General features: G+C 40.3%; 1 protein-coding gene across 10 annotated transcripts in view; it reads right to left on the bottom strand.

Annotated features, from left to right (window-relative positions):
• Nucleotides 1-222: 222 nt before the first annotated feature.
• lrrfip1a (leucine rich repeat (in FLII) interacting protein 1a) overlaps nt 223-23,961 on the bottom strand; it is a 32,452-nt gene continuing 8,713 nt past the window's right edge. Inside the window, exons 2-28 of one of the 10 annotated variants that reach the window (XM_028393932.1) lie at nt 20,461-20,547; nt 15,110-15,127; nt 14,895-14,966; nt 14,095-14,136; nt 13,580-13,630; nt 13,318-13,353; nt 12,672-12,731; nt 12,549-12,590; nt 12,339-12,395; nt 11,943-12,002; nt 11,707-11,790; nt 11,023-11,085; nt 10,671-10,748; nt 9,732-9,869; nt 9,236-9,262; nt 8,797-8,922; nt 8,496-8,567; nt 7,744-7,914; nt 7,408-7,500; nt 7,147-7,239; nt 6,921-7,013; nt 6,651-6,795; nt 2,104-2,153; nt 1,608-1,725; nt 1,445-1,524; nt 1,261-1,365; nt 223-1,170 (exon numbers count right to left, since the gene is read on the bottom strand). In XM_028393932.1, coding sequence (XP_028249733.1) covers nt 1,063-1,170; nt 1,261-1,365; nt 1,445-1,524; nt 1,608-1,725; nt 2,104-2,153; nt 6,651-6,795; nt 6,921-7,013; nt 7,147-7,239; nt 7,408-7,500; nt 7,744-7,914; nt 8,496-8,567; nt 8,797-8,922; nt 9,236-9,262; nt 9,732-9,869; nt 10,671-10,748; nt 11,023-11,085; nt 11,707-11,790; nt 11,943-12,002; nt 12,339-12,395; nt 12,549-12,590; nt 12,672-12,731; nt 13,318-13,353; nt 13,580-13,630; nt 14,095-14,136; nt 14,895-14,966; nt 15,110-15,127; nt 20,461-20,547 — 2,169 coding nt within the window. In that variant the 3' untranslated portion in view covers nt 223-1,062. Of the gene's footprint in view, nt 1,171-1,260; nt 1,366-1,444; nt 1,525-1,607; nt 1,726-2,103; nt 2,154-2,553; nt 5,611-6,650; nt 6,796-6,920; nt 7,014-7,146; nt 7,240-7,407; nt 7,501-7,743; nt 7,915-8,495; nt 8,568-8,796; nt 8,923-9,235; nt 9,263-9,731; nt 9,870-10,670; nt 10,749-11,022; nt 11,086-11,706; nt 11,791-11,942; nt 12,003-12,338; nt 12,396-12,548; nt 12,591-12,671; nt 12,732-13,317; nt 13,354-13,579; nt 13,631-14,094; nt 14,137-14,894; nt 14,967-15,109; nt 15,128-20,460; nt 20,548-23,961 lie in introns of those variants that run through there. The other 9 variants (XM_028393933.1, XM_028393923.1, XM_028393924.1 and 6 more) reach the window with 9 other exon arrangements.

Genomic DNA, 23,961 nt, shown 5'->3' with positions numbered 1-23,961 from the left:
TGCTGATCCCATAAAGAAATACAAATTCCATCAGACATATGTCAGAATGTTTGTGTATTCTGGAGCTTTTCACACTACTGTCCCTGTGTCAGGAATGAATGGCCAAGCTTGGCCTCCAATCTGTCTCTGACATACAGAACATAGCAAGAATAACACATTGCATCATTGAAACAACTCTTCAGCAGTCTTGCCTCCAGGACTAAAATGCAAAGCTGAAGAAACTGCATAGACTGAAATTTTATTGCACAAAGGTTACAGTTGTTTCCTTACAAACATGTTTAAGCTTTGTAAACAGTGAAGCAGCAGCAGCATCTCCCCAGTGTGTTCCTTGCTAACACCGCTTTGAGTCCCTGTCGTCACATTACTTCAGTAAGTCTCAGCATTTACTTGTGTGCACAAGAGCCAACCAGTGACCTACTACATGAAGCAGGAAGAAGCTGAGATATAACTGGATCGCAGCAGAGGGTGAGTACACACTGTGGGTCAAACTTGTTCAATGTTCAGTCAACTGCTGAATACATCAAATACTGTGATGATTAGACTGAATCCAGTTATGTGAGAAGGGTCTTGTATGGTAAAATACTTTGGCTTTGGATGCAAATGAGAAAAAAACTCAGGTGAGAATAAAACACAAAGCACTGATGCCCTCTGAGGGTAACAGTCTTGAGCCATGGAGGTTGGTGATGCTAACTCCTCGTCTTGAATTTGTCCATCCTCCTTGAGGAGACTACATGTGTACAACAACTTGAATTCCACACACTTTCCATGGTGCTTATCCCCCATTCAGCAGAGCAGTGCTGAGGTTTAAACAGTCATGATGGAGGTGCATAAACAGCTCCCTTTGCTTTATATGTACTTTCTGAGAGAGGGCACGGTGCTAAGAAGAATTCTCAAAAAAAGACAAAAAAAATGGCACATTGCTCGTGGATATTCTGTGGGAAGAAAGAATTTTTGCTATATTTTCTTTTAATGCTGATGTAAGGGCAGATGAAAAAATCCCAGACTACAGGATGACTTCAGTGATCAGCCAGGTTTGGAAGGTGGAGCTGATGTGTGCGACCACTATGGAGTCTGTGCCATGCCACGGCTAGACTTCATCTTCTCCAGTCTTTTCGAGAGGTGGCTGTTGTTTGACTCAAGTTCATCGATCTTGTCCAGTGCTGACCGCAACTGTCGGGTCAAACACAGAGAAAGACTTTAAATTAGCCCGATCTTCTTAATAAGGCAGCTTTATAGTTTCAGCATGACAAAACCACACACCTCTCGTTGTAGTTTGCGTTTCTCTGCCTTCAGCTCATCCTCTACTTTTTCTGCATTTTCTGCAGCAGATTTGTAGCGTGTCACATGACCCTCAAGTCTGGTCACCTGGGTACCAAAGACATGAGATCGCTGTCATCATTCTGAGTACAGGAGATGGTAAGATGGATCAGAAATCGGAGCTTACGTTTTGTTCTAAAGCAGTCACTTCTTGTTCAGCCTTCACCAGTTTGAACTTCAAGTCACTCACTTGCCTGTTAGAGTCTCCTGCAATAATTAGAAGAGTACATTTTATCACTTGTTGGAAACGCTGACATTACTAAGCTGTTTTCAGCCTCATGTACACTTACTTTGCAATTCCATTATGTTGGGATCATTGCCGTTTTCAACTATTTCTCCATCTGGACTGGAGTTGTCTGTGCCATTCTTCTGAGTCTTTTGTTCCAGCTGAGACTTTAGTTTCTTTACCTGAAAATGGAAGCATACATGACAGGGTAATGCTTAGATATGATGCTATTATGAAATGGTGCATACTTCCTCTCTCATAAGCGACCAGGTCAGAACAAAATTGAAAGTAAATATCTGAAATGACAGGGTGGTCACTGGGGGCAGGACCCTATCCCCATTGTCAGTGGTTGGCAGCTGAGATCCACCCTGGACAGGCCGACAGTCTATTGCAGGGCCGCACAGAGACAAACAACCACTCTTGGTCAATTTAGAGTCATCAATGAACATCTCTTTGGAACGTGGGAGGAAGCTGGTGTACCGAAAGAAAACCCACACATGCTCACAGAGAGACTGTACGAACAGAAAGGTCCAGAGAAATTGGATGCCTCACTGACTCACCTGTTCTATCATTTTTTCACGCTCATCCACCAGTTTCCTTAGGCGGATCTCTGAAAGACAAGGCACAGTCTCAGAAAAGCTCATCACAGTGCGTACAACATCACTTTCAACAACAATTACAGTAATGTCCAACTATAAAAAAAAAAAAAGGTACGTTAACATACCAGGGTTGGGAGGAGCCAAGGAGATGGGAGGAAGGGTGCTGAGGTTGATGCATGCAACAGAGCAGGCATCCATGGAGGGAGTGAGAAGTGTGAGGGGTTGAGGGGGGATGTTAGCATGCAACTGTGGAGAGGAGGGTCACTGCAAGAGCACACAGCTTCTACAACTACAATCACACTATATGACTGCACAGAATATGGTATAAGGTATCACTGAGGGTCAGGTGTGTGCTATAAGAACTGTTTCAAAATTTCTTGTTTCTTTCAAAGAGTCCATGCATTTCAAACATTTTCAAAAGGTAGCATTAGGGTATTTATTAGAATTTCAACATTTTCCATTTAGTGCAAATAAATGCAAACAAACTGTATCATGTTTTGTGTGTAGCAGAGTAATTGGAAGTGAAAATGGATTCAAAGTGATCAATTTCTAGCATTTCTATTTTTAACTTAATACAATAATACTGGGTTTTACAGAAGTGTATGTGTACATATGAGCGTGAGATGAACTTCTAATGAATGCATAGAGAATAACAAAATGGTCTGGGTTACTGTTGTTTCAAAGCAGTATTTTCAACGACACATTACAAACGGCAATAAATGTGCTTCAGTGAGTAATGAAATGTTACATTGAGTGCAGTTTGGTCCAAAATTTATCACTGTCTGATTGTTTGCCTTTTTGTACATATGACCTCATGAAGACAAATTAAGATAATATAATGTACATACTTACACCAATGTTCATTTGTGAAAGAATCAAAGTGCTGTGAGATTTTTTTGTTTACAGCAATGTATGCAGCTAATCATAGAGAAGTATAGGGAGCAACACTGTCTGTAGACTAAGACATCTTACAGTCCTCTTTGCCCTTGCCTTTGCCCTTCTTGCTACTCTTCTTCACATCTCTCCCTGAAGGCGGCGCCTCTTTGTTGATGGCTACTTGGTCTGCACTCTTTGCTAAATCCAAATTTTCCTCCTGCAACTCATGCTTGACAGCATCTAACCCTTCCTCTACCAGTGAGGACCCAGCCTCTGCAACACCATCCTCTGTAAGGATCACCTGTGGATCTGCACACACATTGTCCAACTTTGGCTGTTCTTGAGGCAAAGCATCTACATGGGTACACTTTTTAACCTCACACGTCTCATCCCTGCTGTCAGCTGTATTTCCATTTGACTCAGCATTACTTTGGCACAGCCCTGCACTGCTCTCATCTTGCTTGACTTCAACTCCCTCCTCCAATTCTTGATCACTGTGAGGATCAGATACTATAGCTGCTTCCATATCCATGTCATCAAAATCAAAAGATCGTCCTTCTTCGTCTTCACCGTCCTCTTCATCACTGTTTGGCTGGACAGGTTGAGAGCAGTCATTGTTCTCACATTTGTCTTTGTTGAATTCATGCTGTGGTTCAGCCACAATACAAACAATTGGCTCACTTTCCTCTTTATTGGGTTGGTTTTTATGGTCTGGGTGTTCTGCAGCATCAGCCTTCTGCTTAACAGGTGAAGCAGTCTCTGTAGAGGGTGAAGCATCTTCTGTTTTTAGAGACATTTCTGTATTTGATTCATCAATCTGATCATCATACTGTAATGTCTTAGAGTCTACATAGTCCAGATGATCCTCCTCTTTCAGCAAACGTGTCTCAGGATTTTGTGTTACACATTCACTGTCACTGTGGACCACATCTCCAGGTTCCTTTGAGTCTCCGTTCGTCTCCTCCCTTCCTGCTCCGTCTTGTTTTGATTCTGATGTGTCATCTTTAAAAGTGGGAGAAACAGTGCAGCATTCTTCCTGAGTCTCTATTACTGGCTCCCCATCATCTGCCTCATTTGGAACATTACCAGAAAACCCAACAGGAGGATCATTGCAGGCCGAGTTCATGGCTGCAGATGGCTGCGAGTCAAACGAGCTCTTAAAACCGGTGAAGTCATCAGGAGACGGAGCTGTGGATTCAGCTTCATCAGCAGCTACATCACCCCCATGTGACTCAGCTTCAGTGTTTTCATTTCTGGTTAGTTCGAGACTGTTGGTAGCTGTGCACTCAGATTTCATCTCATCAACACACTCACCCCCCACTTCAACACTTTCTGTCTCAGTATTGATGATGTCATTAGTAAAGGTATCTTCTCCTTTAGAGTTATCTACACTCAAAGTATACTCTCTGTCATCACCATCATTGTTGATGACATTTGTACTGAGTTTGGCCTCCTGCTCCGAATTTTGTATAGACTCCACTTCTTCTTCTTTCTCCGTTTCTGTCTGTTGACTATCTTCCTTCCTGCATTCATGTGTTGTGTCATCACGAGTGGGTTCCACTGGCTCTACTGATGCTGTTTCTTCATTCTGTTCATCCATTACATGATCTATTCTTTCTTGACCAGCAGTCTCAGTGGGTGATTCCATTATTTCTTCTTCTACTGTCTTGAGCTCCAAAGTTTGGCCCTCATTTGAATTATGATCTATTATTGCTTCTTTGAGAGTCTCTGTGGCTGAAAGTATTTCAGTGGGTTCCTTTTTGTCTTCTGCAGCTACTTTCTCAGGTCCTTGCTTGTTCTGCTCATTCTCATCGGTCTTTGACTCCCCTATGGTTTCATTAACAGTTATACACCTATTTTCTCCCGCTGCTGATTCTCTATCTTTTTCAGTTTTACATTTTTCTTTCTGCTCGTTCTTGTTATCATGAGAGCCTGCTTTCTTTTTTCCTCTCTTCTTCTTTTTCTTCTTTTTCCCTGTAGAAGTAGTACCCTGAGCCTGAGATTTACTTGGCTCTTCCTCTGCCTCATCATTTTCTGCCTCTTCAACTTTCTCAGGCTCTTGGTGAGTTTGGGTGCTTGGTTCAGAAAAGGTGAACTCATTAGGAGAACCTTCTTCTATGACGACTTCCTTTTTACTGCCCTGCCTTCCAGAAAGATCATCACAGGCCTCTCTAACATCACTCTGTGTGTGGACTCTACTACTTTTGATTTCCGTCTGGTCTAAACCTGGATTAGTTGCCCCCTCAGATATCTGTGTTTCTGGAACATTTTCCTCAGGGCATGTGTCAGGTTGAATTTGTTCAGGGCTGCAAACGATTATATCTTTGGTTTCTATGGTTGCAGAGTCTTTAATGTCAACATCTAAGTCTTTGCTGAGGCTATTTTCTCCAGTGTGGTCTTCGTGTCTGGGTAAACATGTGTGTTGTTCTTCTGCAGGCTGTTCTTCACTGGTGATTTCTAGTGTGACATCAGCACAGGGTGTTTTATCAAAGCTCAAGTGATTCTCTTTGGCTTCCTCATGCATTTCTTGTTGCTGCTCTGGATCCACCTCTTCCTCTCCACTACTCCGCAAATGAGTCTCCTCTGTATTGCCTGAGAGATCATGAAGAGCACACGGTGGATAGAGGGCCAAAAAAAAAAGTTTTAACACTTCTTCATCAGTAAGTCTCTGAGCAGGAGTGAGGGTAAGGCAGAATACCTCATTGATTTAATGACCAGAAAGAGAAGCAAAGAGCTAAAATGGCCAAGAGAAACACAAGAAGAAGAAAGGAAGAAGAAAGCCAAAACGAAGCTCCTGATCCCCAGTACATCAGCGTGACAAGGAGAGAAGCTCTATACAACTTATCAAGATAAATCTTTGCCATACGTGCCACCACTGGCTGACTAAGACCATTCAGCCCAGTAAGATTTTATACCCGAGTTAGTTATGATTCAGAATCAGTATGTATGCACAGAAATGATAACACTTGCAAGAGAAACACAATGAAGGCCAAGATGTTAGTAAAGGAAGACAAAGCAAGTCTGTAGATGTGATTTCAGAGACATCAGATAGATAGATCTTAAAGGATAAGCCTGGTATTTGCAAATTACAGTTTCTCAACAAAATGTATCTTAATCTGTCTTTGAACACTGACCACTGTGTTTCCACTGAAAATATAACTCCTTAAATGTAAACATAGATGTAATTTAAGAATTGGTTAACTTATTTCTTAAAACAAGTAAACTATTTCCACTTTTATTTTATAAAGAGACTTATTCAAAGTAAAAATTTGACAGTCAGGTCTTTCGGTTGCTGACTTCAAAATGTGAGTTCTAAAGCTGTAGACCAGCAACAAAATAGAGCCTGTGCCTTTCAATAAACAAAAAAAACAACCAGGATCACAGAGCATCACCAAGCTTATCTTTTAAGATCAGTGCAATCAGTGTTAAGGAAGCAATGACTTTCCAGGAACACTATTGATTAAAAAGTTCACTCCAAAATGTTACCCACCTATCAAATTCAGTTCAATTCAGAGGAAAAAAAAGCACAATAATCGATTTTCATTTCTAGTCTAAAGAATTTTGGAGTGAACGTCTTTAATCAGTATTATACTAGGCCATGCAGTAAGGTTTTATTCTGTATTGTGTTTTACCGAGCATGCTGTTCCCCTCTGTTGGGGAGGTCTGTGAATTCTGAGCCAACTGGGAAGCAGGGTCCATACTGGGGGTCCCGTCAACTGTTGTCTCACCAACATCACCATTGATGTTCAGATCAGGTCCCAACACTATTCCATGTTTCTGGATAATAAAAAGTCAAACATGAGCACTGGAAATTATGAAAAGTCATGAATGTGTTTAAAAAAATAGATCGTGGATGTAAAAATTAAATCTGAACTTGAGCCACCATTGCACACATTAGATACCTTCAGAATATCTTTCAGCTGTACCACCTCCTCTCTGAGCTCATCTCGCTCAATTCGGATTGCATCTGTGTATTCTTTCTGTCGCTCTAAGGCCTGAACAGAGTGCCCAAGTGGCAGAGTGCAAAGTAATGGAAACAGAGAAAACCAGAAGTTTCATGCAAAGACACAGGTGAAAGCTGAAACTAATATTACGCAAAACTGCTGGATCAGGGCTCAGAGGCCATACCGCAATTTTTTTATCCTTCCACTCCACCGTTTCCTGCAGATCAGAAACTTCTCTAACAAAACCATCCTGTTTCATACGCAGCTGACGGATCTCCTAAACAGCAGGAAAAGGAAGGCAAAGTTTAAAAGAAAAGAGAAAAGTAGTCCAAGTATTTACAGTGTGGAAAGAAATGAAGCTTGTGACATGCACACTAACATGCGGCCTTTCTAAGTGCTTTACTCTCACAGTGACACATGTTAACACTGGGGAGCAATTACTCACATTTAGAAGCTCTTCACTTTGTTTTAGCATCTCTTTCATTTCATTGAACTGGAACTGAAGCATACTGTGTGCATGCTTCTCTCGCTCATATTCCTGTGAGGGACAAGGGTACAACCAATAAGCTGGGTTGTTTATCTCAATATTGAGATAAATGCATGACACACAGAAATATATGACAGACAGAGCATCCAAAAATAGTACATAAAAGTCAACTCTCATCTACAGTTCTTAAAGTAATTTAAGACAATTAGTTTTGGGGTTCATCTTTCTCAGGAATGACAAGAGATGTTTGATTGTCGATGGTACTTTTGAAGTTACTCTGAGTGTCTGCTGTACCTTGACTTTCTCTCCAAATTCCCGTTTTGACTCGGACAGCAGCTCCTCCAGCTCCATGAGAGAGTCTTTGAGTGTGTCAACCTGGTACATCAGGTTGTTTTTCTCATTATCCAGCTGGGCATTGGACACCATGGCCTTACGATACTTCTCCTCCACCTCTGTTAATGCATCCTAAGGAGAAGACATAGCCAGAACAAAGGAACAGGGTAGCTAGTTTAGAAATGACATGTCCTCAAGTAGTACTAGCAGCAGCATCTTTGTAATAATAGATGGATGAAGCTGGTAGAGGAAGCCTGCACACCTATCCTTGCCATGTAACTTTTAAACGTGAAAATTTAGGAAAGGAAGTACATGCTAAGCAAATCAAAATAAAGACATGTAGCAACATGCAAATGCCACAGCATGATTAGCAGTTTGCATTTTTACACAAACGTTAGAGAACATTTACAAGGGAAAATGTATAAGAAAGAAAGTACTGCTGATAGGGCCAATGTTTAACAGTTAGGACAACAGAATAGTCACTGTTTATTTATGTTTTAATTCAAAGGCCTTCCTAGTTATCAATGTTTTATTCTGTAGAGCAGGAAGTCTCAGGGCACAGCATCTCATCAATTAAAAGGAGATAAAAATTACCCATTGTGCAGTTTTACTGTGCCCTGTAGCACATAAAAAATAAAAGAAACCAGTTCAAGCTAGGGGCAGCAATCTGTTAGTGACCAGTCTGGACTTGTGGGAGGGTCTCAGGCTTATACCTTGACTTCTTTTAGGTTTTGGTTATACTTGGTTTCCACATCTTGAATCTGATCCTTCAGTTCATGAATCTCCTGATGAAGAGTGCAGCAGTGATGAGCAGAGAAGCACAGCGTGACAGCATCAGTAAAGGTGAAGCAGAGAGTTTTGTGACAGAACAATGAACACAGTAAGATGGGAGCAATTAATACTTCAGCTTAAACATTTTTTTATAATAATAATTTGCCATTTTGTTTAATCTGACAACCTTTATTGTAACACGACACCGAGGCAACACGAATGCATTTGGTCACAATATTGTACCTTGATGTCTCGTATGGAGGTCTCAGCATCCACAGTTAGAGCTGTCTCTCCACTTCCTCTCCGTGAAGACGTCCCTCCTAACGAGGTGAGGGTTGCTGCTGTTAAGGCAGAAGCAGCTCGAGATCCCTGAAAAAGAGAAAACACACCACTGAACATTTCTCATCTGTATATCTATATCTGTATCTGTATCTGTATCTATCGTTATTCTTATTCTTGTTTTATTTTTAATTTTAGCTTATTTGTAATTATCTTATCTGGTTCTAGTTTTTATGCTACTCTAGTAGCACATTATGCTCTGTCTTGTTATTTGTTCTGCTGTTGTAACAACCTAATTTCCCTCCGGCGATCAATAAAGTCTTATCTTATCCTATTACAAGAGACATTCTTCATAGCCTTTCACTTCATGCATCATTATGGATTTTTGAGGGGTACAACTCACCTTCTCGAGATAATCTCTGTCCTCTACCTGTTGAAACAAACAACAAAACAGTCAGATGCCACAGGGCCAAGAAAATGAACAGATGGAGGAAGAAGAACAGGAAGGAAGCCCCACAATCCTCACTACAACCAGCTGATTTACCTTAAAAATTCTTAAGAAACAGACCAAACAAAACTTTAAAGTACTCCAACCACCAATGTACTTATCAACATCAAAAAAAGGCACAAGAATTTTAACATAAAACACCATGCAAACAATGAGTTATTGGTGACATCAGAACTCAGCAAGTCAATTCAACAACAAATCCATGTTATAAAACACTTCCAACAGTGTGACATGCCCATCTAAGTCACACACGAAAAGTCAGAACACAAACATGTTGGAAGACTCTACACAAATTAACCCATTTCACAATCTGCACTTCTGGGTGCAGCACACAAAAATGATGGGTGAGTGGCAAAAATAAAATACGTAAACAAGCAAAAACTCAGCTCACATCACTGATTCGGCCTCCTGTGGGTACAAAGCGACTCACGTCAGAAAAATCAGGAATAGTAACATCGTCCAGGTCCCTGGGGAGGGCACTGCTACTGGCCGCGCTCCTCAAAATACTGGCAACAGAGCTGCAGTTGTCCTACATCATCCACCAGGGGGCGGAACAAGACAACAAAGAAACCACACACTTAAAGGACGCAACAGGAACCATTAAAAATGGCATGGGAAGAAACTGAGAATGATTCATCATAACTTTTAAGCCTTCCCCACAGACGAGCCAGTATATTTCACTTAGTTTGTTTTTTTCTCAGAGAGAAGAGAAAGTAATTGTTTGTATACAGTGTGCAGTCCTTAACAAATATACGGTAGATATAATGTCAGTATGAAAGTGATTACAAAAAAGGATAATGCTTTCAAATCAAGGTTAAAAAAATTATTTAGTTCAAAATGTTCAAAGATTACATTTGGACTGTATCTGGGGCACTGTTGCTTGTGACAGATGGCTGCTCTGTAAAGCACTGGCTAGAATTCAAAGTTATATTTCAGGCATTAAAGTGATTTTCTTAGCCTTAGACTGGCATGTTGTTCAACTCATAATCCACAAACATTGACTGCAAATTCTAAATGTGCCAGTGCTGTACAGGTTCACCAGGAAATACCTGCCTGTACTGTCCATACAGAGCAAATACTTTCATATTGAAGAACTCTGCAAACTGAGCCAACTCTGAGCTACAGTCACACCCAAAGAAAATACAGCCTGATTATCGATTTAATTCCCCCAATCACAAACAGCACATTCTACAATTCTACAGTGTGACAGCATGACAGACTGACATGGTCCTAAAGAATCGTGTCCAGTAGCCTTGTCATTTAATGTGGTACATAGTCCTATGCAGGCTAAGTCATCAACCCCAGTCGTGTTTAGATAGGGAGCTCTCACCACTGGACTGGCACGGGCTGAACTGGCCCTGCTGGAGGCTCTGGAGCCGGAGCTGCGATAACTAGAGTACTCTAAAGGCTGCAGAGAAAAAAAGCACTTGTCAAATAATAAGCATGCACACTCGCACACTCATAAGAATATTTCTAAAATATGGACTATAAATCACTAGTATCAAAATGTATATATATCATACAACTGACCTCTAAGATATTATTCTGAGAATATATATTCCAGAGACTCACATGCACTACTCAGGTTAGTATAATCCAGACAATTTTTTCAAGTTTACAGTTTTCAGGTTAGACGCAGGTGCACAACACCAAACAATGCCACAATTTCAACAAAACCTTACATGAGAGCCGGATCCAGCAACTCGCCGTGACCCACTGCAGAGACTGTCTTCATACAAAGAGCTCTGCACATACAACATGTCACACACACACACAAACAGGGTAAGCAGTCTGCTCAGGCATCAGCAGTGTGAACAATGAGATTTCATTAACTGTGCATCTTTGGTGCTTTATTCTAAACTTTAGTGTAGTGACGGGCCACTAATGTTGAGTGAAAATGTCTGTGGATGCTCTCATTTATCCAGGTCATGTTATGTCCAAGAGTTTAAACCGAGGCAACTGGACTCATTTCTTTCTGAAGACCACTCCCTCCAAGTGGCTTCCTTAGTTCTGCAGGACTGATTTAAACTCTTAGACGACACGGAGTTAATCTAAAAAGTGAAAGCATTTTGCTCTGGAGACAAAGGAACGCAGTTTTAGTTTCTGAAGCTGGTGTGAATGAACAATTGCAAGTGTCAGTTAACACTGAGTGAAGGGTTGAGTGGGTAAAAGAGCTGGAAATGAAGGAACCAACCCTACGATAGAGCTGCTGGGTGATCTGACTGAGTGACTTGTAGAACTACAAAACATGAATACAGATGAATCAATACCGTGTTCACTCTACTCATCTAAATTATCTTGACTTTTGGTCCATCCAAAGGAAGACAAGGGTTTATGGGTGTCTGACTGTCTGTCTGTATACAGACCTGGTAACCACTGAATGCTGAACCTGGGTTTCTGGAAGAGGACAGACCATTTAGACTGTACAAGTCAGAAGAAGCATACGATGCCTAAAAAGAGGAAGGTGGAAAAAAAAGATATCAGCAGTAACACTACCATGCATTCTCGTGCAGCCTAGAGTATAGGAAATTATTGCTTAAAGCTATTAGTGTAACTTGTTTTCAGATTTCAGTAGTAACTCATTCTGTGCAGTGCCACCCACCGGCTGCAGGTCTAATCTGGAGGAGCGAGACACCCGGCTGTCCTCACTCAGCACTGAGTTCTAAGAAGCATGGGAGCACAGCAACAACATCAAACACTTAGCGTACGTCATCCCTTTATGCATTGTAGTCCTCATCTGAAGATTCACAATATGGAAAAACATGTTCCTTTCTGCCCATTTTATCCTAGCCACAATCACACCACCTTAATGCAGACAGGTAACCAAATTTCATAACAAAACAGTTCGTTTTAGCCTCAGTTCTCACATTTAGCCCTAAACAATATTGTCAATGGACACACTTCACACATACAATTCAGCAAACCATAAGCAAATCTTCCGATTCGAGAGAAAAAGCATTTTTTTCAGTAATGTGGGAATGAGGTGGCCAGCACGCACCGTTAGGTCTAATCTGGATGCACGCGACACTCTGCTTTCATCACTGAGCCTTGAGCACTGACAGAATGAGAGAGAGAAGAGTCATGAAAAGATGAAGGAGAGAAGTAGCTTCTATATAAAGTCTTACTGCAGGCTGTATCATGCTGTCAACAAAGATGACTATTTAATTATTCTATAAGAGGAAAAGCAAACACACACACGGCTACTAACCCTGCTGGATATGACACTGTAATCATCATCATAACCATTTTTCTGTGAATAAAAACAAAAATGTGAATTCCTGAGCAATTTCTGTCTGTGCTTTGTATTGTTACAGTTTGAGCTTTTGCATACATCTCTGTCTTTGTGCTTATGTTTCTTCTTTTTCTTTGACTTCTTATGTAAGGTTGAGCCCTTAGGTGACAGAAAGAGAAAGAACAGTGTGTTGTATAAATCCAGGCTTTCTTCACGTCAAATCGACACACACATTGCAACACATACACACACACACGCTCAGTGGAAGCTCCACACAGGTCAGACAGGAAGCATAACAAAAACTGATTCAGCCAATAAACTGGCTGCACTTTAACATACAGGACCTCATACCCCCATTAGAATGGTTAGTATTAAGAATGTTTCCACAATTACACAGGAACAAGGAACAGCAGTTAACAGCTGTAACAAGCAATTATTTTAATGGCGCTCCATGACACACTGTTATTTTTGTCACAATCAGATAGTTACTGTTCCACAAACAAGCAATTAGACCCCTAAAACAACTTGATAGAAGGTAATAATCTGTGATGTTATGTGTTGTTATAATCACATTTTGCACGACAATGACAAGGCCTTTTTTTTTTTTTTTTTTTTTTTACTTGCATCTTGCAAGTAGATAGGATAAAAATGAATTCACTTCAGCACGCAAACATGCATATCGCAACAAATCTGTAACAGAGGGGTTAAATATTCACCCAGTGTGGGTTTTTACATTGTTCCTTACCCCTCCACCATAAGCCCCGACTGCATCAAGATCAGACTGTGTAAAAGATACAATAGCATTACCAACAAGCCACCACCCACACTAAAAGCACTGTGTTTAGTTGCCAAGGACAGACACGCCACTCTATGTCACCAAAGTCTCAACAGAACAAGGTCAGTCTTTGAGGATTTGTAAAAGTTTAAAGTATGTGATAAAGACTGAAAGGAGAAGTAGATTGAACAAGAAGTTTAAGAAGTTTTATTGCATGTGCTGTGATACTAACCCTGGCGCTGCCCCGGCTTCCCACTGACATCCGCTCATCATCGTCTGAAAGCTGTGTGAGAGGGCAAGAGAATGAAATGAATGGTTATGACACAATGTTTGATTTACATCAACAATGATGCTGAACAGAAGTCTTTGTGCTGAACACACACACTTTCAAAAACTGTTTCACTCATTGCTTTAGTGAATCTTCTGTGGGAATGTTGGAAAGGAAAGTCTGAACATTTATCTAAAAGTTATGAGACACATTTACAAAAACAAAATAAAATAAATCAAGGCAACATGTGAAAACAGAGTGAAATCTTGTCTGTAGTAGGGCCTGTTCCAAAAAAGGCCTCTTATTGTCCCAGGTGAATCATGGCCACCATTGCAACATTTAAACAAAATACAGACTTGTTTTGTATGTTGCAACCTCCAGCTATGTGGAGTCTCCCAGGTTTGACATTTTTAGATATTTGAACAAAAAGTTACAGAGAAAAAGCATGACGAGATGGAAACAGAGGGAGGGCTACAAACCGTGTGTATCCGTGAAGAACGTGAGTACCTCTCACTGTCCTCCTGGATAGGGAAGAGGAGGGGTGAAGATGGAGAAGAGAGAGATGGAGAATGAAGGGTGTGAAGGAGGAGAGAGATGTCAAAGACCAATGAGACAGATGGACGAGGAAGAAAACTGTTGCCCAAAGTCAGTCTGATCCAATGTACCCCAATGTGCCTTATCCTTAATATGTAAACGTGTAAGTGGGATAAATCACCAGTTTTATTTCTCAACAGATGCCAGTTGTACCATGCAAGTTAAGAAGGCAACAAAAGAGTTTTGATGATTGTAACACCAAATCAAAGACTCACACCGTTACGTTACTATTGAACGCAAGTCCAATGCAAGAGGACTGGTTAATGCACATCATGGTTAGTCAAACCAGTTCACACACACACACACAATTATCATCACTGCTGTGCTCAACTGACGAAATAATCAGGGATAATTCAAACTAAATAACTAAAGCAGTGCATTCAACACAGTCAATCCCATGCAGTCTTGGACAAATGGGGCAGATGGTCATGGTGATACAGAGCCAAATGGGCGCCTAGCTCCTTTGAATAAGTGGATTATCATCTGTGGCCAAGCTTTGATTCATTATAATCCTTTATTTTCTAAAAAAGGTTTAACAGGAATTATCTGGAATTCAAACAGACAGTCTGTCACACTGCAAAAGCCTCCAACACACACACATAACAGAGAGAGGCAAACCAACACATGCGCAGAATGTAGTAACCAAAAGAGTTTTAGTATTTTCATCACACCACAGAAACTATACCATCCACTGTTCAATATCTCCCCATTTGCCGTCCACTCTGTCATCTACTGTTGTGTTCAAGCCATAGTATTTCTGAGGAAAGATGAGATTTTTAGGGGGTGAAAAATTATAACCGGCAACAGGGTTCCAATATTTTCTGAACACGCCTAGGCTATTTCTCTTATCATGCAAAATGAAAAAAAACCCTGGGTGGAGATATGAAAGAGCAGGCCTACCTTCTGTACTTGAAAGATCTAAACACCACATTGATGGTCACCACAGAGGAAAGATCAGAAGATATCAGGCATGAAAATAAGAAAAATTTAAATCAGACTCAAAAATAATAAATGATGACAATGTGAATTGACATAGCTAAAAAAGAGACAGCGTAAGGAAATATGCTCAGGAATGTGAAGTATATTGTTGTACTTCAGGACCAATAGGAACTGACCAAAGAACACAGACTGGAGATTTAAAGACCTGAGACAGGGTTACTAGGCGCCTCCCCATGATTCCTTAAGGGTCAGTATTAGTGGCAGAACGCTGCTGGTTTCACACAGCCTATGTTCCCATGACAACACATCTGAGACATGTGACACCTGGCTGCTGACAGGTTCTGCAACAAGGACATGTTACCTACAATGCCATACATTGGGTAAACAAATACCAGGTGCCTCAAAAACAACAGTATCTCATGCTCCCTCAACACCCAGGGTACATGTAGGTGTTCTTTATGTACATAAAACACATGTCCTACACCCATGACTCCCAAATAACCCCCACGAAGAGTTAGGAGCTGATCAACCAGGATGGAATTCACATGCAGCTGAATCTGTGGTTCAACCACTGGTTGAAACCTTCTTTCCAGCAGCCTGGAGTAAACTTTTCAGTAAACTTTTCTGGAGTACACCGTTCAGTCATCCTTTATAAAAACAGGAACTCTAAGCAGAGTCCACTATTATGAACCAAAATACTTGCACACCACAACCACGAACAGGATAGTGCATTCAAGGCCACTGCTGTTTTTTATATAAACACACAAATCAATTGTAATAATAAAATCAAAAGCAGAGATCTCTGTAGCCTTATGCTTTGTTGTTTTTCCTGATGAAATTTGACACAGACAAAACAGAAATGAGAATCTGTGCCTGCTTGCTGCCTTCTCGAGCCTGGCTGGAAACCTCTGCTGACCAAACCCAACACACCCCACCCTTGCTGTTGTACTTTCCGCCACATCGTTCCAGTACTTTAATCCAGATTTACCACTGCTGTCTCTCCTGTATGCTTGCCCAGTATGTGGATTGGTTATGATGTAGTTCTGGCCATCAAAACTCAATTTCAACAGAAAAAAAAATCTACTTCAGTAGCAGGAGCCCCCCTGGATGATCAAAGCAGTAGGACCTCTCACCCTAATTTATCTTACAGTTAAGATGTAATGGAAAGTCATATCCCTGCACAAAAAACCTCTCAGATTTACAGTTTGGTCATAAAAAAACATCTAAAACTCCACAAAGATACAATTCATTTAAAACCTAATTATAATATATCCTACCATAAAGGGTAGGCAATGCCAGGAAGCTCTGATACATAACAACTTTATAAGTGAAGAGGCACAATATTGGGATACTGTATTAAGTATAGTAATGATGTACTAATGTAATGATTTCTTCAACTATCTGTGATACACAAGTTCTGACGTTTTGACATCTTCCTACAACAAGTCAACCGTCCATATGGCAGAAAAATTATCAATCTACACTCCAACAGATTAATAAGTGACTGAACAGATCTTATCTACTTACTTATCTCTCATTATGTGTCTGGACACCCTATTAGCAAGTGAGCCACGCATCGTCATAAGCCCATTCAACAAACGAGTTATACAATCCGCCTACATGTATGCACCTCTTCCAGTCAACTCACCAAGCTCCCTTTCTTAACTGGAGGGGTTCTTGGGCGCCCGGAGAGGGCTGCCCTCAGCCCCCTCCCTGTCAGCCGACGTCCAGCCGTCCTGCTGCCCTCAGGGTAGAAGGAAAGTTCGCATCCTTCAGCAGTCAGCAGGTAACACCATGGCGAGTCACATAGGCAGGATCACAGCAAGACGGAGCACTGAGATTTGAGCTCAAAGTAACCCAAGAAACCACTCAATTGTCGTATGCTCCTGCTAAATTTTACGTTATGTCTTCTGTGTATAAGGAAACGTCCCGAATCCTTGAAGGTGGATGTGAGTGCAGAAGTCCATCATTCATGTCAACAATACGGCGACGAAAACAACTGCTCCACTGCTGACTGGACCAGGGAGCACCACATGCTAAGCTACTTTAGAACTCGGCTAAAAGGTTTAAAGGACACACACACACGCACGCACACACACTGACCAGACTCAGCTTAACAATGAACCCTAATCCAGCACATATGACTGGTCTGTGTGTGTGTGTTAGTGTGGTGTTTGTTCAAGACCGTTTTGTTTGGGCTCACCACCACCACCTGCGTTTGGACAGCTGAATAATTGATCATCCCAATATACCGCAACAGAAAAAGCGTTTTCTATAATGACAAGCAAAGAAGTGTTATAAAATAGATTGGAGGGATGTAACATCATTTTTACAGAAGAGGACATTGCACAATATGTCATGACTTTATCAGTAGCTTTCCATTTTAAAATTTGTGGTCCCATAAGGTTGTTGCAGGTAAAATGCTCAATTTTGAACAATTAAAAAAAAAAAAAGATTTTCCGATGCAGTGAAATATAATTTTCAATAAATTGAAAAATGATATATAATTTGGAAATGTCCCGGTCATCAATATATAGTGTAGTGTTTCTACAGTGAAATTTACATAATAATGTAATTTAAATATACGTACCTATAAAATGAAGCCGTAAATCATCAAATGATGACCCAGAAATGAGTAAAGTTTATATTTTGTATACTGTCTTGATAAAGGACTTAAACAATCAAACAGTTGGCAAATTAGTTGTTTATACTAGTAAATTCATTTAATAATTATTTAAATGTGTAGACGTGTTTATAGTTTTATAGTATTTTTTTAAACCAAGTTCAGGGAGATTTCAGCAAATCCACCAAGGTTAGATATAAATAGGTTTAAAAAAAAGTATACAAAAGTACACAATTTTTAAGAGCTCAGTTTCTTCAGGTGAGCAGCAGATGTCTGTCTGTGTGTTTAGGATTACTACAGGCTAAGAATAGTGAGCTTGGAAAAATGAGACTCCCCATGGCACAGATCAAAGGTGCTAAATCAGAGAAAGCAAAAACACACTGTTAATGTTCAGCTCTGCACCTGTTTCAACACAGTGCTGATACTAAACACTTTTAAGGATTGTGTTACATGGAATAAAATGTGAAGAAATTAAACGGCAATGAAATCCAGGCTCAGCCTATGTCCCTTTCTGCCCTTTTCCCTGTTAGAAATAAAAAGGCAAAAAGAAAGAGCCCCTGAAGTTACACTACATTCTGCATACCTAGAGAAGCAGGGCTACACATAAAAACATGATGAAACACATGTAACACATGTAAATAAATGTAAATTGTATTTTTCTTTGAAAGAAGACACAAGTTTAAGGGTTGTAAATCATACAGGAACAGGCACTGAATGAAATCTTGAGGAGTTTCCATTTAACGTCTTGGAAGATTTTTGTCAGTCTGGCCTGAGATTAACTGGAAAAGGTTCAAGCCCTTCTTGAGGGAGTAATTACTGAGCCTCTCTGAGACTTTCTTTACTGACTTATTGCTTTGGTCAACGATGTACTAAATCTCTTAGTGTGAAGCTGCACTGTATAATTAATCCATAAGGTTCTTTTATTTAATTTTTCCTTTCATACTTATAATACAAATAAAAAAAGGTTTTACATACCTCACTTAATTTAGAACATGTTAACGACAGAAAGCACCATAAACTCAGTGAATGAAACATTACCTACATATGTACTTATGTTAAGGATGCAGCATCTATGCATCTATGCTAACTTAGCCCAAAACAGTCATTCATTAAATCCACAGAATCCAGTGAGAGAACTGAGAATGAGGATGATGATGTGTTAATCTGCTCAAAAAAAAAATAAAGGGACACTAAAATAACACATCCTAGACCTCAATGAATGAAATATTTCTAGGTGAAAATCTTGGAATACGTTGAGAACAAAATAACATAAAAATGATCAATGTAAATCAAAATCATTATCCCATGGAGTTCTGGATTTGGAACCATACACAAAATAAAAGTGGAAAATCACATTACAGGCTGATCCTACATGAGTGGAAATTCCTCAAGACCAGTAAAAATGAGGCTCAGTAGTGTGTGTGGCCTCCACATGCCTGTATGACCTCCCTACAACGCATAGGCATGCTCCTGATGAGGCAGTGGATGTTGTCTTGAGGGATCTTCTCCCAGACCTGGATTAAAGCATCAGTTAACTCCTGGACAGTCTGTGGTGCAACGTGGTGTTGGTGGATGGAACGAGACATGGATTCAGGTCTGGGGAACGGGCAGGCCAGTCAATAGCATCAATGCCTTTATCATGTAGGAACTGCTGACACACTTCAGCCACATGAGGCCTAGCACTGCCATGCATCAGAGGGCCCACTGCAGCAGCATATGGTCTCACAATGGGTCTGAGGATCTCATCCCGGTACCTGATGGCAGTCAGGGTACCTCTCGCTAGCACATGGAGGGCTGTGCGGCCCTCCAAAGAAATGTCTCCCCACACCATTACTGACCCACCGCTAAACTGGTCATGCTGGAGGATGTTACAGGCAGCAGAACATTCTCCACAGCGTCTCCACGTCACACACATCTGTCACGTGTGTTCAGTGTGAACCTGCTCTCATGTCGAATCTGACAAATCTTGGTGTTCTCTGGCAAATCTTGTAATCGCCCTGCAAGCACAAACCCCACTTGTGGATGTCGAGCTCATGCTACCTCTAGGGGTGAGAGCACTGACAAAATGCAAAAGTGAGCAAAACATCAGGCAGAAAGGATGAGAGCAGAGAACTGGTCTGTGGTCAGCACCTGCAGAACCTCTGCTTTATAGGGCTGTCCTGATAACTGCCTCATTTCCACCTGTTGTCTGTTCCATTTGCACAACAGCAGCTGAAACTGATTCACAATCAGTGTTGATCCTAAATGGCCAGGCTGATTTCACAGAAATGTGACTGACTTGGAGTTACACTGTGTTGTTAAGGTGTTCACTTTATTTTTTTGAGCGGTGTAGTTTATTTTGAATGAGTAATACATTTGTGTCACTTCTGCTGCACACACTTTTGAACACAGCTGGATCCTCACACAGTTAGCCCTTTAACCCACAGGATCAAAAAGGTGCAGATTAAGAGTTGAAAACAAGTGACAGCAAATGCTTTAGGTCCACCTACAAAGTGCAGCCCTAACACGACTGCTAACACCCTCTTGTTATTTAGGGCCATTTAACCATGGGGGACTAACAACAGCAACCTGTGTGCAGAGTTCAATGCAAAATGTCAAAAAAGGCTAATGTTTTAATCCAATAAAATTGAGGTGAAAGTGAGAAAAAAAACATGTAGGTGTGTATACTGTTGCATTTTGACTTGTATACCTCTTTTTGTTGTCTCTCCAACTCCTTCATACGGATTTCTCTGGCCTCTGCCCTGGCTGCCCTCTTTGCTGCCAGCCTGGCTTCAGCCTGAGAACACAGAGAGAAAAAGACAGGGTTTCATTGGCAAATGTCTACACATCTTATCCCATTCCATTCAATAGAGAAGTAACACATAGAGAAGTAATATCAGGGTTTCCCCTACCACTCTATTAGGGGGGCAGCTAACAAACTAATAGCTTTATCTTATTCATCTTATCTGCACAGCATATAAACCTAGGGGAAACACTGAATATAGAAAAACAACAGCTTCATATCAGATGTGATCCTTGTCAAATGCAGCAGGACATTGATATATGGATCATCAGCAGTGTACAAACATAGTATATCAATTCAAACTCTAAATAGATCTAGTAGAGTCTTTATAGAATTACACAATCTTGTGAGAATCTTACAACCCATGTATATATGCAGTCATAACAGTGTGTAAATGTATGCATGTCCCTATATTTCTGTATTAAAGGGACTTGTCTTTTGCTCCACTCAGCAGTCAGGCAAGAGCAGGGCCTTTTCCTTAAAAGGACCTCTCTCAGAGAGTGTACTGTATGTGTGTGCGTTAGAGAGTGTGTGCAAGCATTTCCTTCCTCTGACTTTGTGGCAGACACTGTGTGGCTGCAGCCTATTTGCCTCTAGGCGGGGTAATTGTAAAACCTCCTACCAGTGCACTAATGCATTTCCTTAATGTCAGTCACCATGACTGAAGAACAGGAGTGCATAAAGAAAAGAGTCGGTTTAAAAGAAAAACATGATCACACAGTATTAACACACTCCAGTTCATAACTGTTATACTTTAAAAGCTTCATCACTGGACATGGGACAAATGAAAAAAACAAAACAAAAGACTAAAGAGTCACAAATCGCAGCTGAGGTGTAAACCATACCAAGAAACAGTAATAGACCTCTCCATATGCAAGTCATAAATGTGTGTGTCCATGTTTCTACACGTTATCTTTATATTCAACCAGTAGCAACTGGTTTGGTAATCATATAACGGTTACTATATGTGTTCTTGAGTATTTTGCAGGTAAAATATCTATTATAATACATAGTCATACAAGTCATACTGTAATCTCAGACAGTCACTACATCTCTAAACATTTTAATGCCCTAATTGAGACATTTGATTGTAAAAAAACAAACAGTGATTTTACTAAAACAGATGAGACAGAGGTGTCCTGCTCAAATTAAAAGCCCCTAAAGAGTGAGCTAAACAGACAAGCATAGTTGTTTCCCTATTTGCACAACTTTCAGTGAACAGGCCTATGCAAACAGAAAGGTTTTAGACAATTATTAACCTTAGAATTAACAAAATGCCAAGTAAGTGACGAGTGTGTCCCTTTGTCCACTGTTGGGTAGCTTATTGATAACTAAAACATTTCTTTATTATTTTTTAAACATTTTGTTGCTTAGCATGTCAGTCATTCACAGTGCAGTGTTTTAAGAGTAAATATTTACTCTATTTACAATATTTACAAGGTCTCTCATTTTATCTTCCATGACCTTAGTGAACACAAACAGCAATGTTGGAAGAGCAGTATGACAACAGCATTTTTTGCCTCCAACTGTATTAAAGCGGCTTTTGAAAATCTCCATTGCCATGGCCACTTTACTTTAGAGGACTGACCAGGCAGGCACTGTTACTTATCTACTATTTCTAATCACAAGCTCCAGGGTTAAGAGCTTTTTTCATATTCTAGAGTAGTTTGCTCTAAACTGATTTAATTCAAATCTAGGCCAGGAGTAAAAATAGGCAGATAGATTAGACAGATTAGTGGACATCACTCACTCTGCAAATATTTTCATAGGTGGGGTGTACAGTACTAAATACAATGGATTCAATACAAAACAATAGGTGTCAATAACATGGAAACAATAACATGTGAATGACATTAAATAAAAGCCTATTACTAATCTGTGCATTTTGTAGAGCTGCATTGTTCTTTTGTTAACTTTTAAGCAATTTTCCCCTGGGATTAGTAAAGTACCGGTAGTTCTGATTCTGATTAGTACAAAATGGCTGAAAAATACTCAAGACAACTCAAGAAAGCCATGCATTGCAAACAATCTGACATACATAGCATTCTTATTGTCCAACTATACTGTTACATTTAGTTCTTAATAGCAGTCAATAATTAATTCAATAATCCAATATTGTTTTACAGAATTAAAAAAATACACCAAATAAAGCCTTGCTGATCATTGATGCATGCATGCAGATTCATTGAAAAGAAGCATTGCTTTGAATGCTGATGTGAAGGATTGCTCTGAATTGCTGGAGAATCAGAGCAATTCAGAGCTTTGTATGCCTCTGTGTCAGCCTGTCACCATGGTAACAGCAGAGGAGACCTCAAAAACCACCGAAATTGCTTAATATTTGAAAAACTATAATTTTTTGATAGTTGAATGGCTGAAATCGGTCAATGCATGGTGAAGATATGCTGCGCCAAAAAACTTGCGGAAGAATAAAAAAGACGAAGAAGAAGAAAGAGGGTGAATAACAAGAATAATAAAGCAAACATTTATTAACTTTGTTCTTCAAATGTTCTTATCTTAAGGTCACAGAGCAGCACAGTGCAGCATATCACTATTAAAATTAAACAGGACAAATATGTTCAGAAAAGTCACATCAGTGATTATTTCAAGTTAAAGAATGTGTCTGTGCAAATTAACCTGTGACTGGAATATGTCCCACACTAGTGCATTTTTTCACTCATACTGTAGTTGTGGCCTCGTCGCGCTTTCTTCGGCTTTCTTCGTACTCCGGCTTATGGTGACAGACGTTGAACCTCTGTTAGGAACATGCTGCTCCTCATCATTTAACTGAATACCACTGCCTTCCGCCATTATTGTTATTGTGGGCTCACATGTGTGCGCTTGTGGGTGATGGTGAGCGTATCTCGCACACAAAAATGTGTCATCATGACGAGGCACTAATCGCCGTAATTTATAAGTGGCAAATATTAATTGGTGACAGTTTTTCTGACAATTAATTGCACACGATACGATTTTGCACAAGCCTAGTTCAACCACATTAGGGGAATGATCTGAACATCTGCATCTCCACACACACTTTTGAGTGTATACTGTCTGTGCCTCTAATCAAAAAGATGCACCTAACTAGGCCAAAAGACAGAATCATACATCCTTAGCCTCTCCTCCTTTACAGCTATTTATACCGACCTACATGGACTCTGGATCTAGTTCAGTATAATTTCAATGGGTTGACAGCCACCAGAGAGAAAATGAGCTAGTTCATTGCAAAAATGGGATGCCCCGACAAGATCAAACGCAGCAAAAGAAATAACAAAAAAATGTAATGTAACCTACTGCATGTTTTCCTTCTTCCTAGTCATGACTTGCAGTATTGTCATGTTTCTGCTCAATGCAAAATGTAAAAAGGTACTGTAGTCCTAAAAAGTCCAAACTTTCCTCCTCACAGGTGTA

Source organism: Parambassis ranga, chromosome 21 (genome assembly GCF_900634625.1).
Source record: "Parambassis ranga chromosome 21, fParRan2.1, whole genome shotgun sequence".
In the NCBI taxonomy this organism is placed as follows: domain Eukaryota; kingdom Metazoa; phylum Chordata; class Actinopteri; family Ambassidae; genus Parambassis; species Parambassis ranga.
This window is presented reverse-complemented; position numbering and strand designations above follow the sequence as displayed.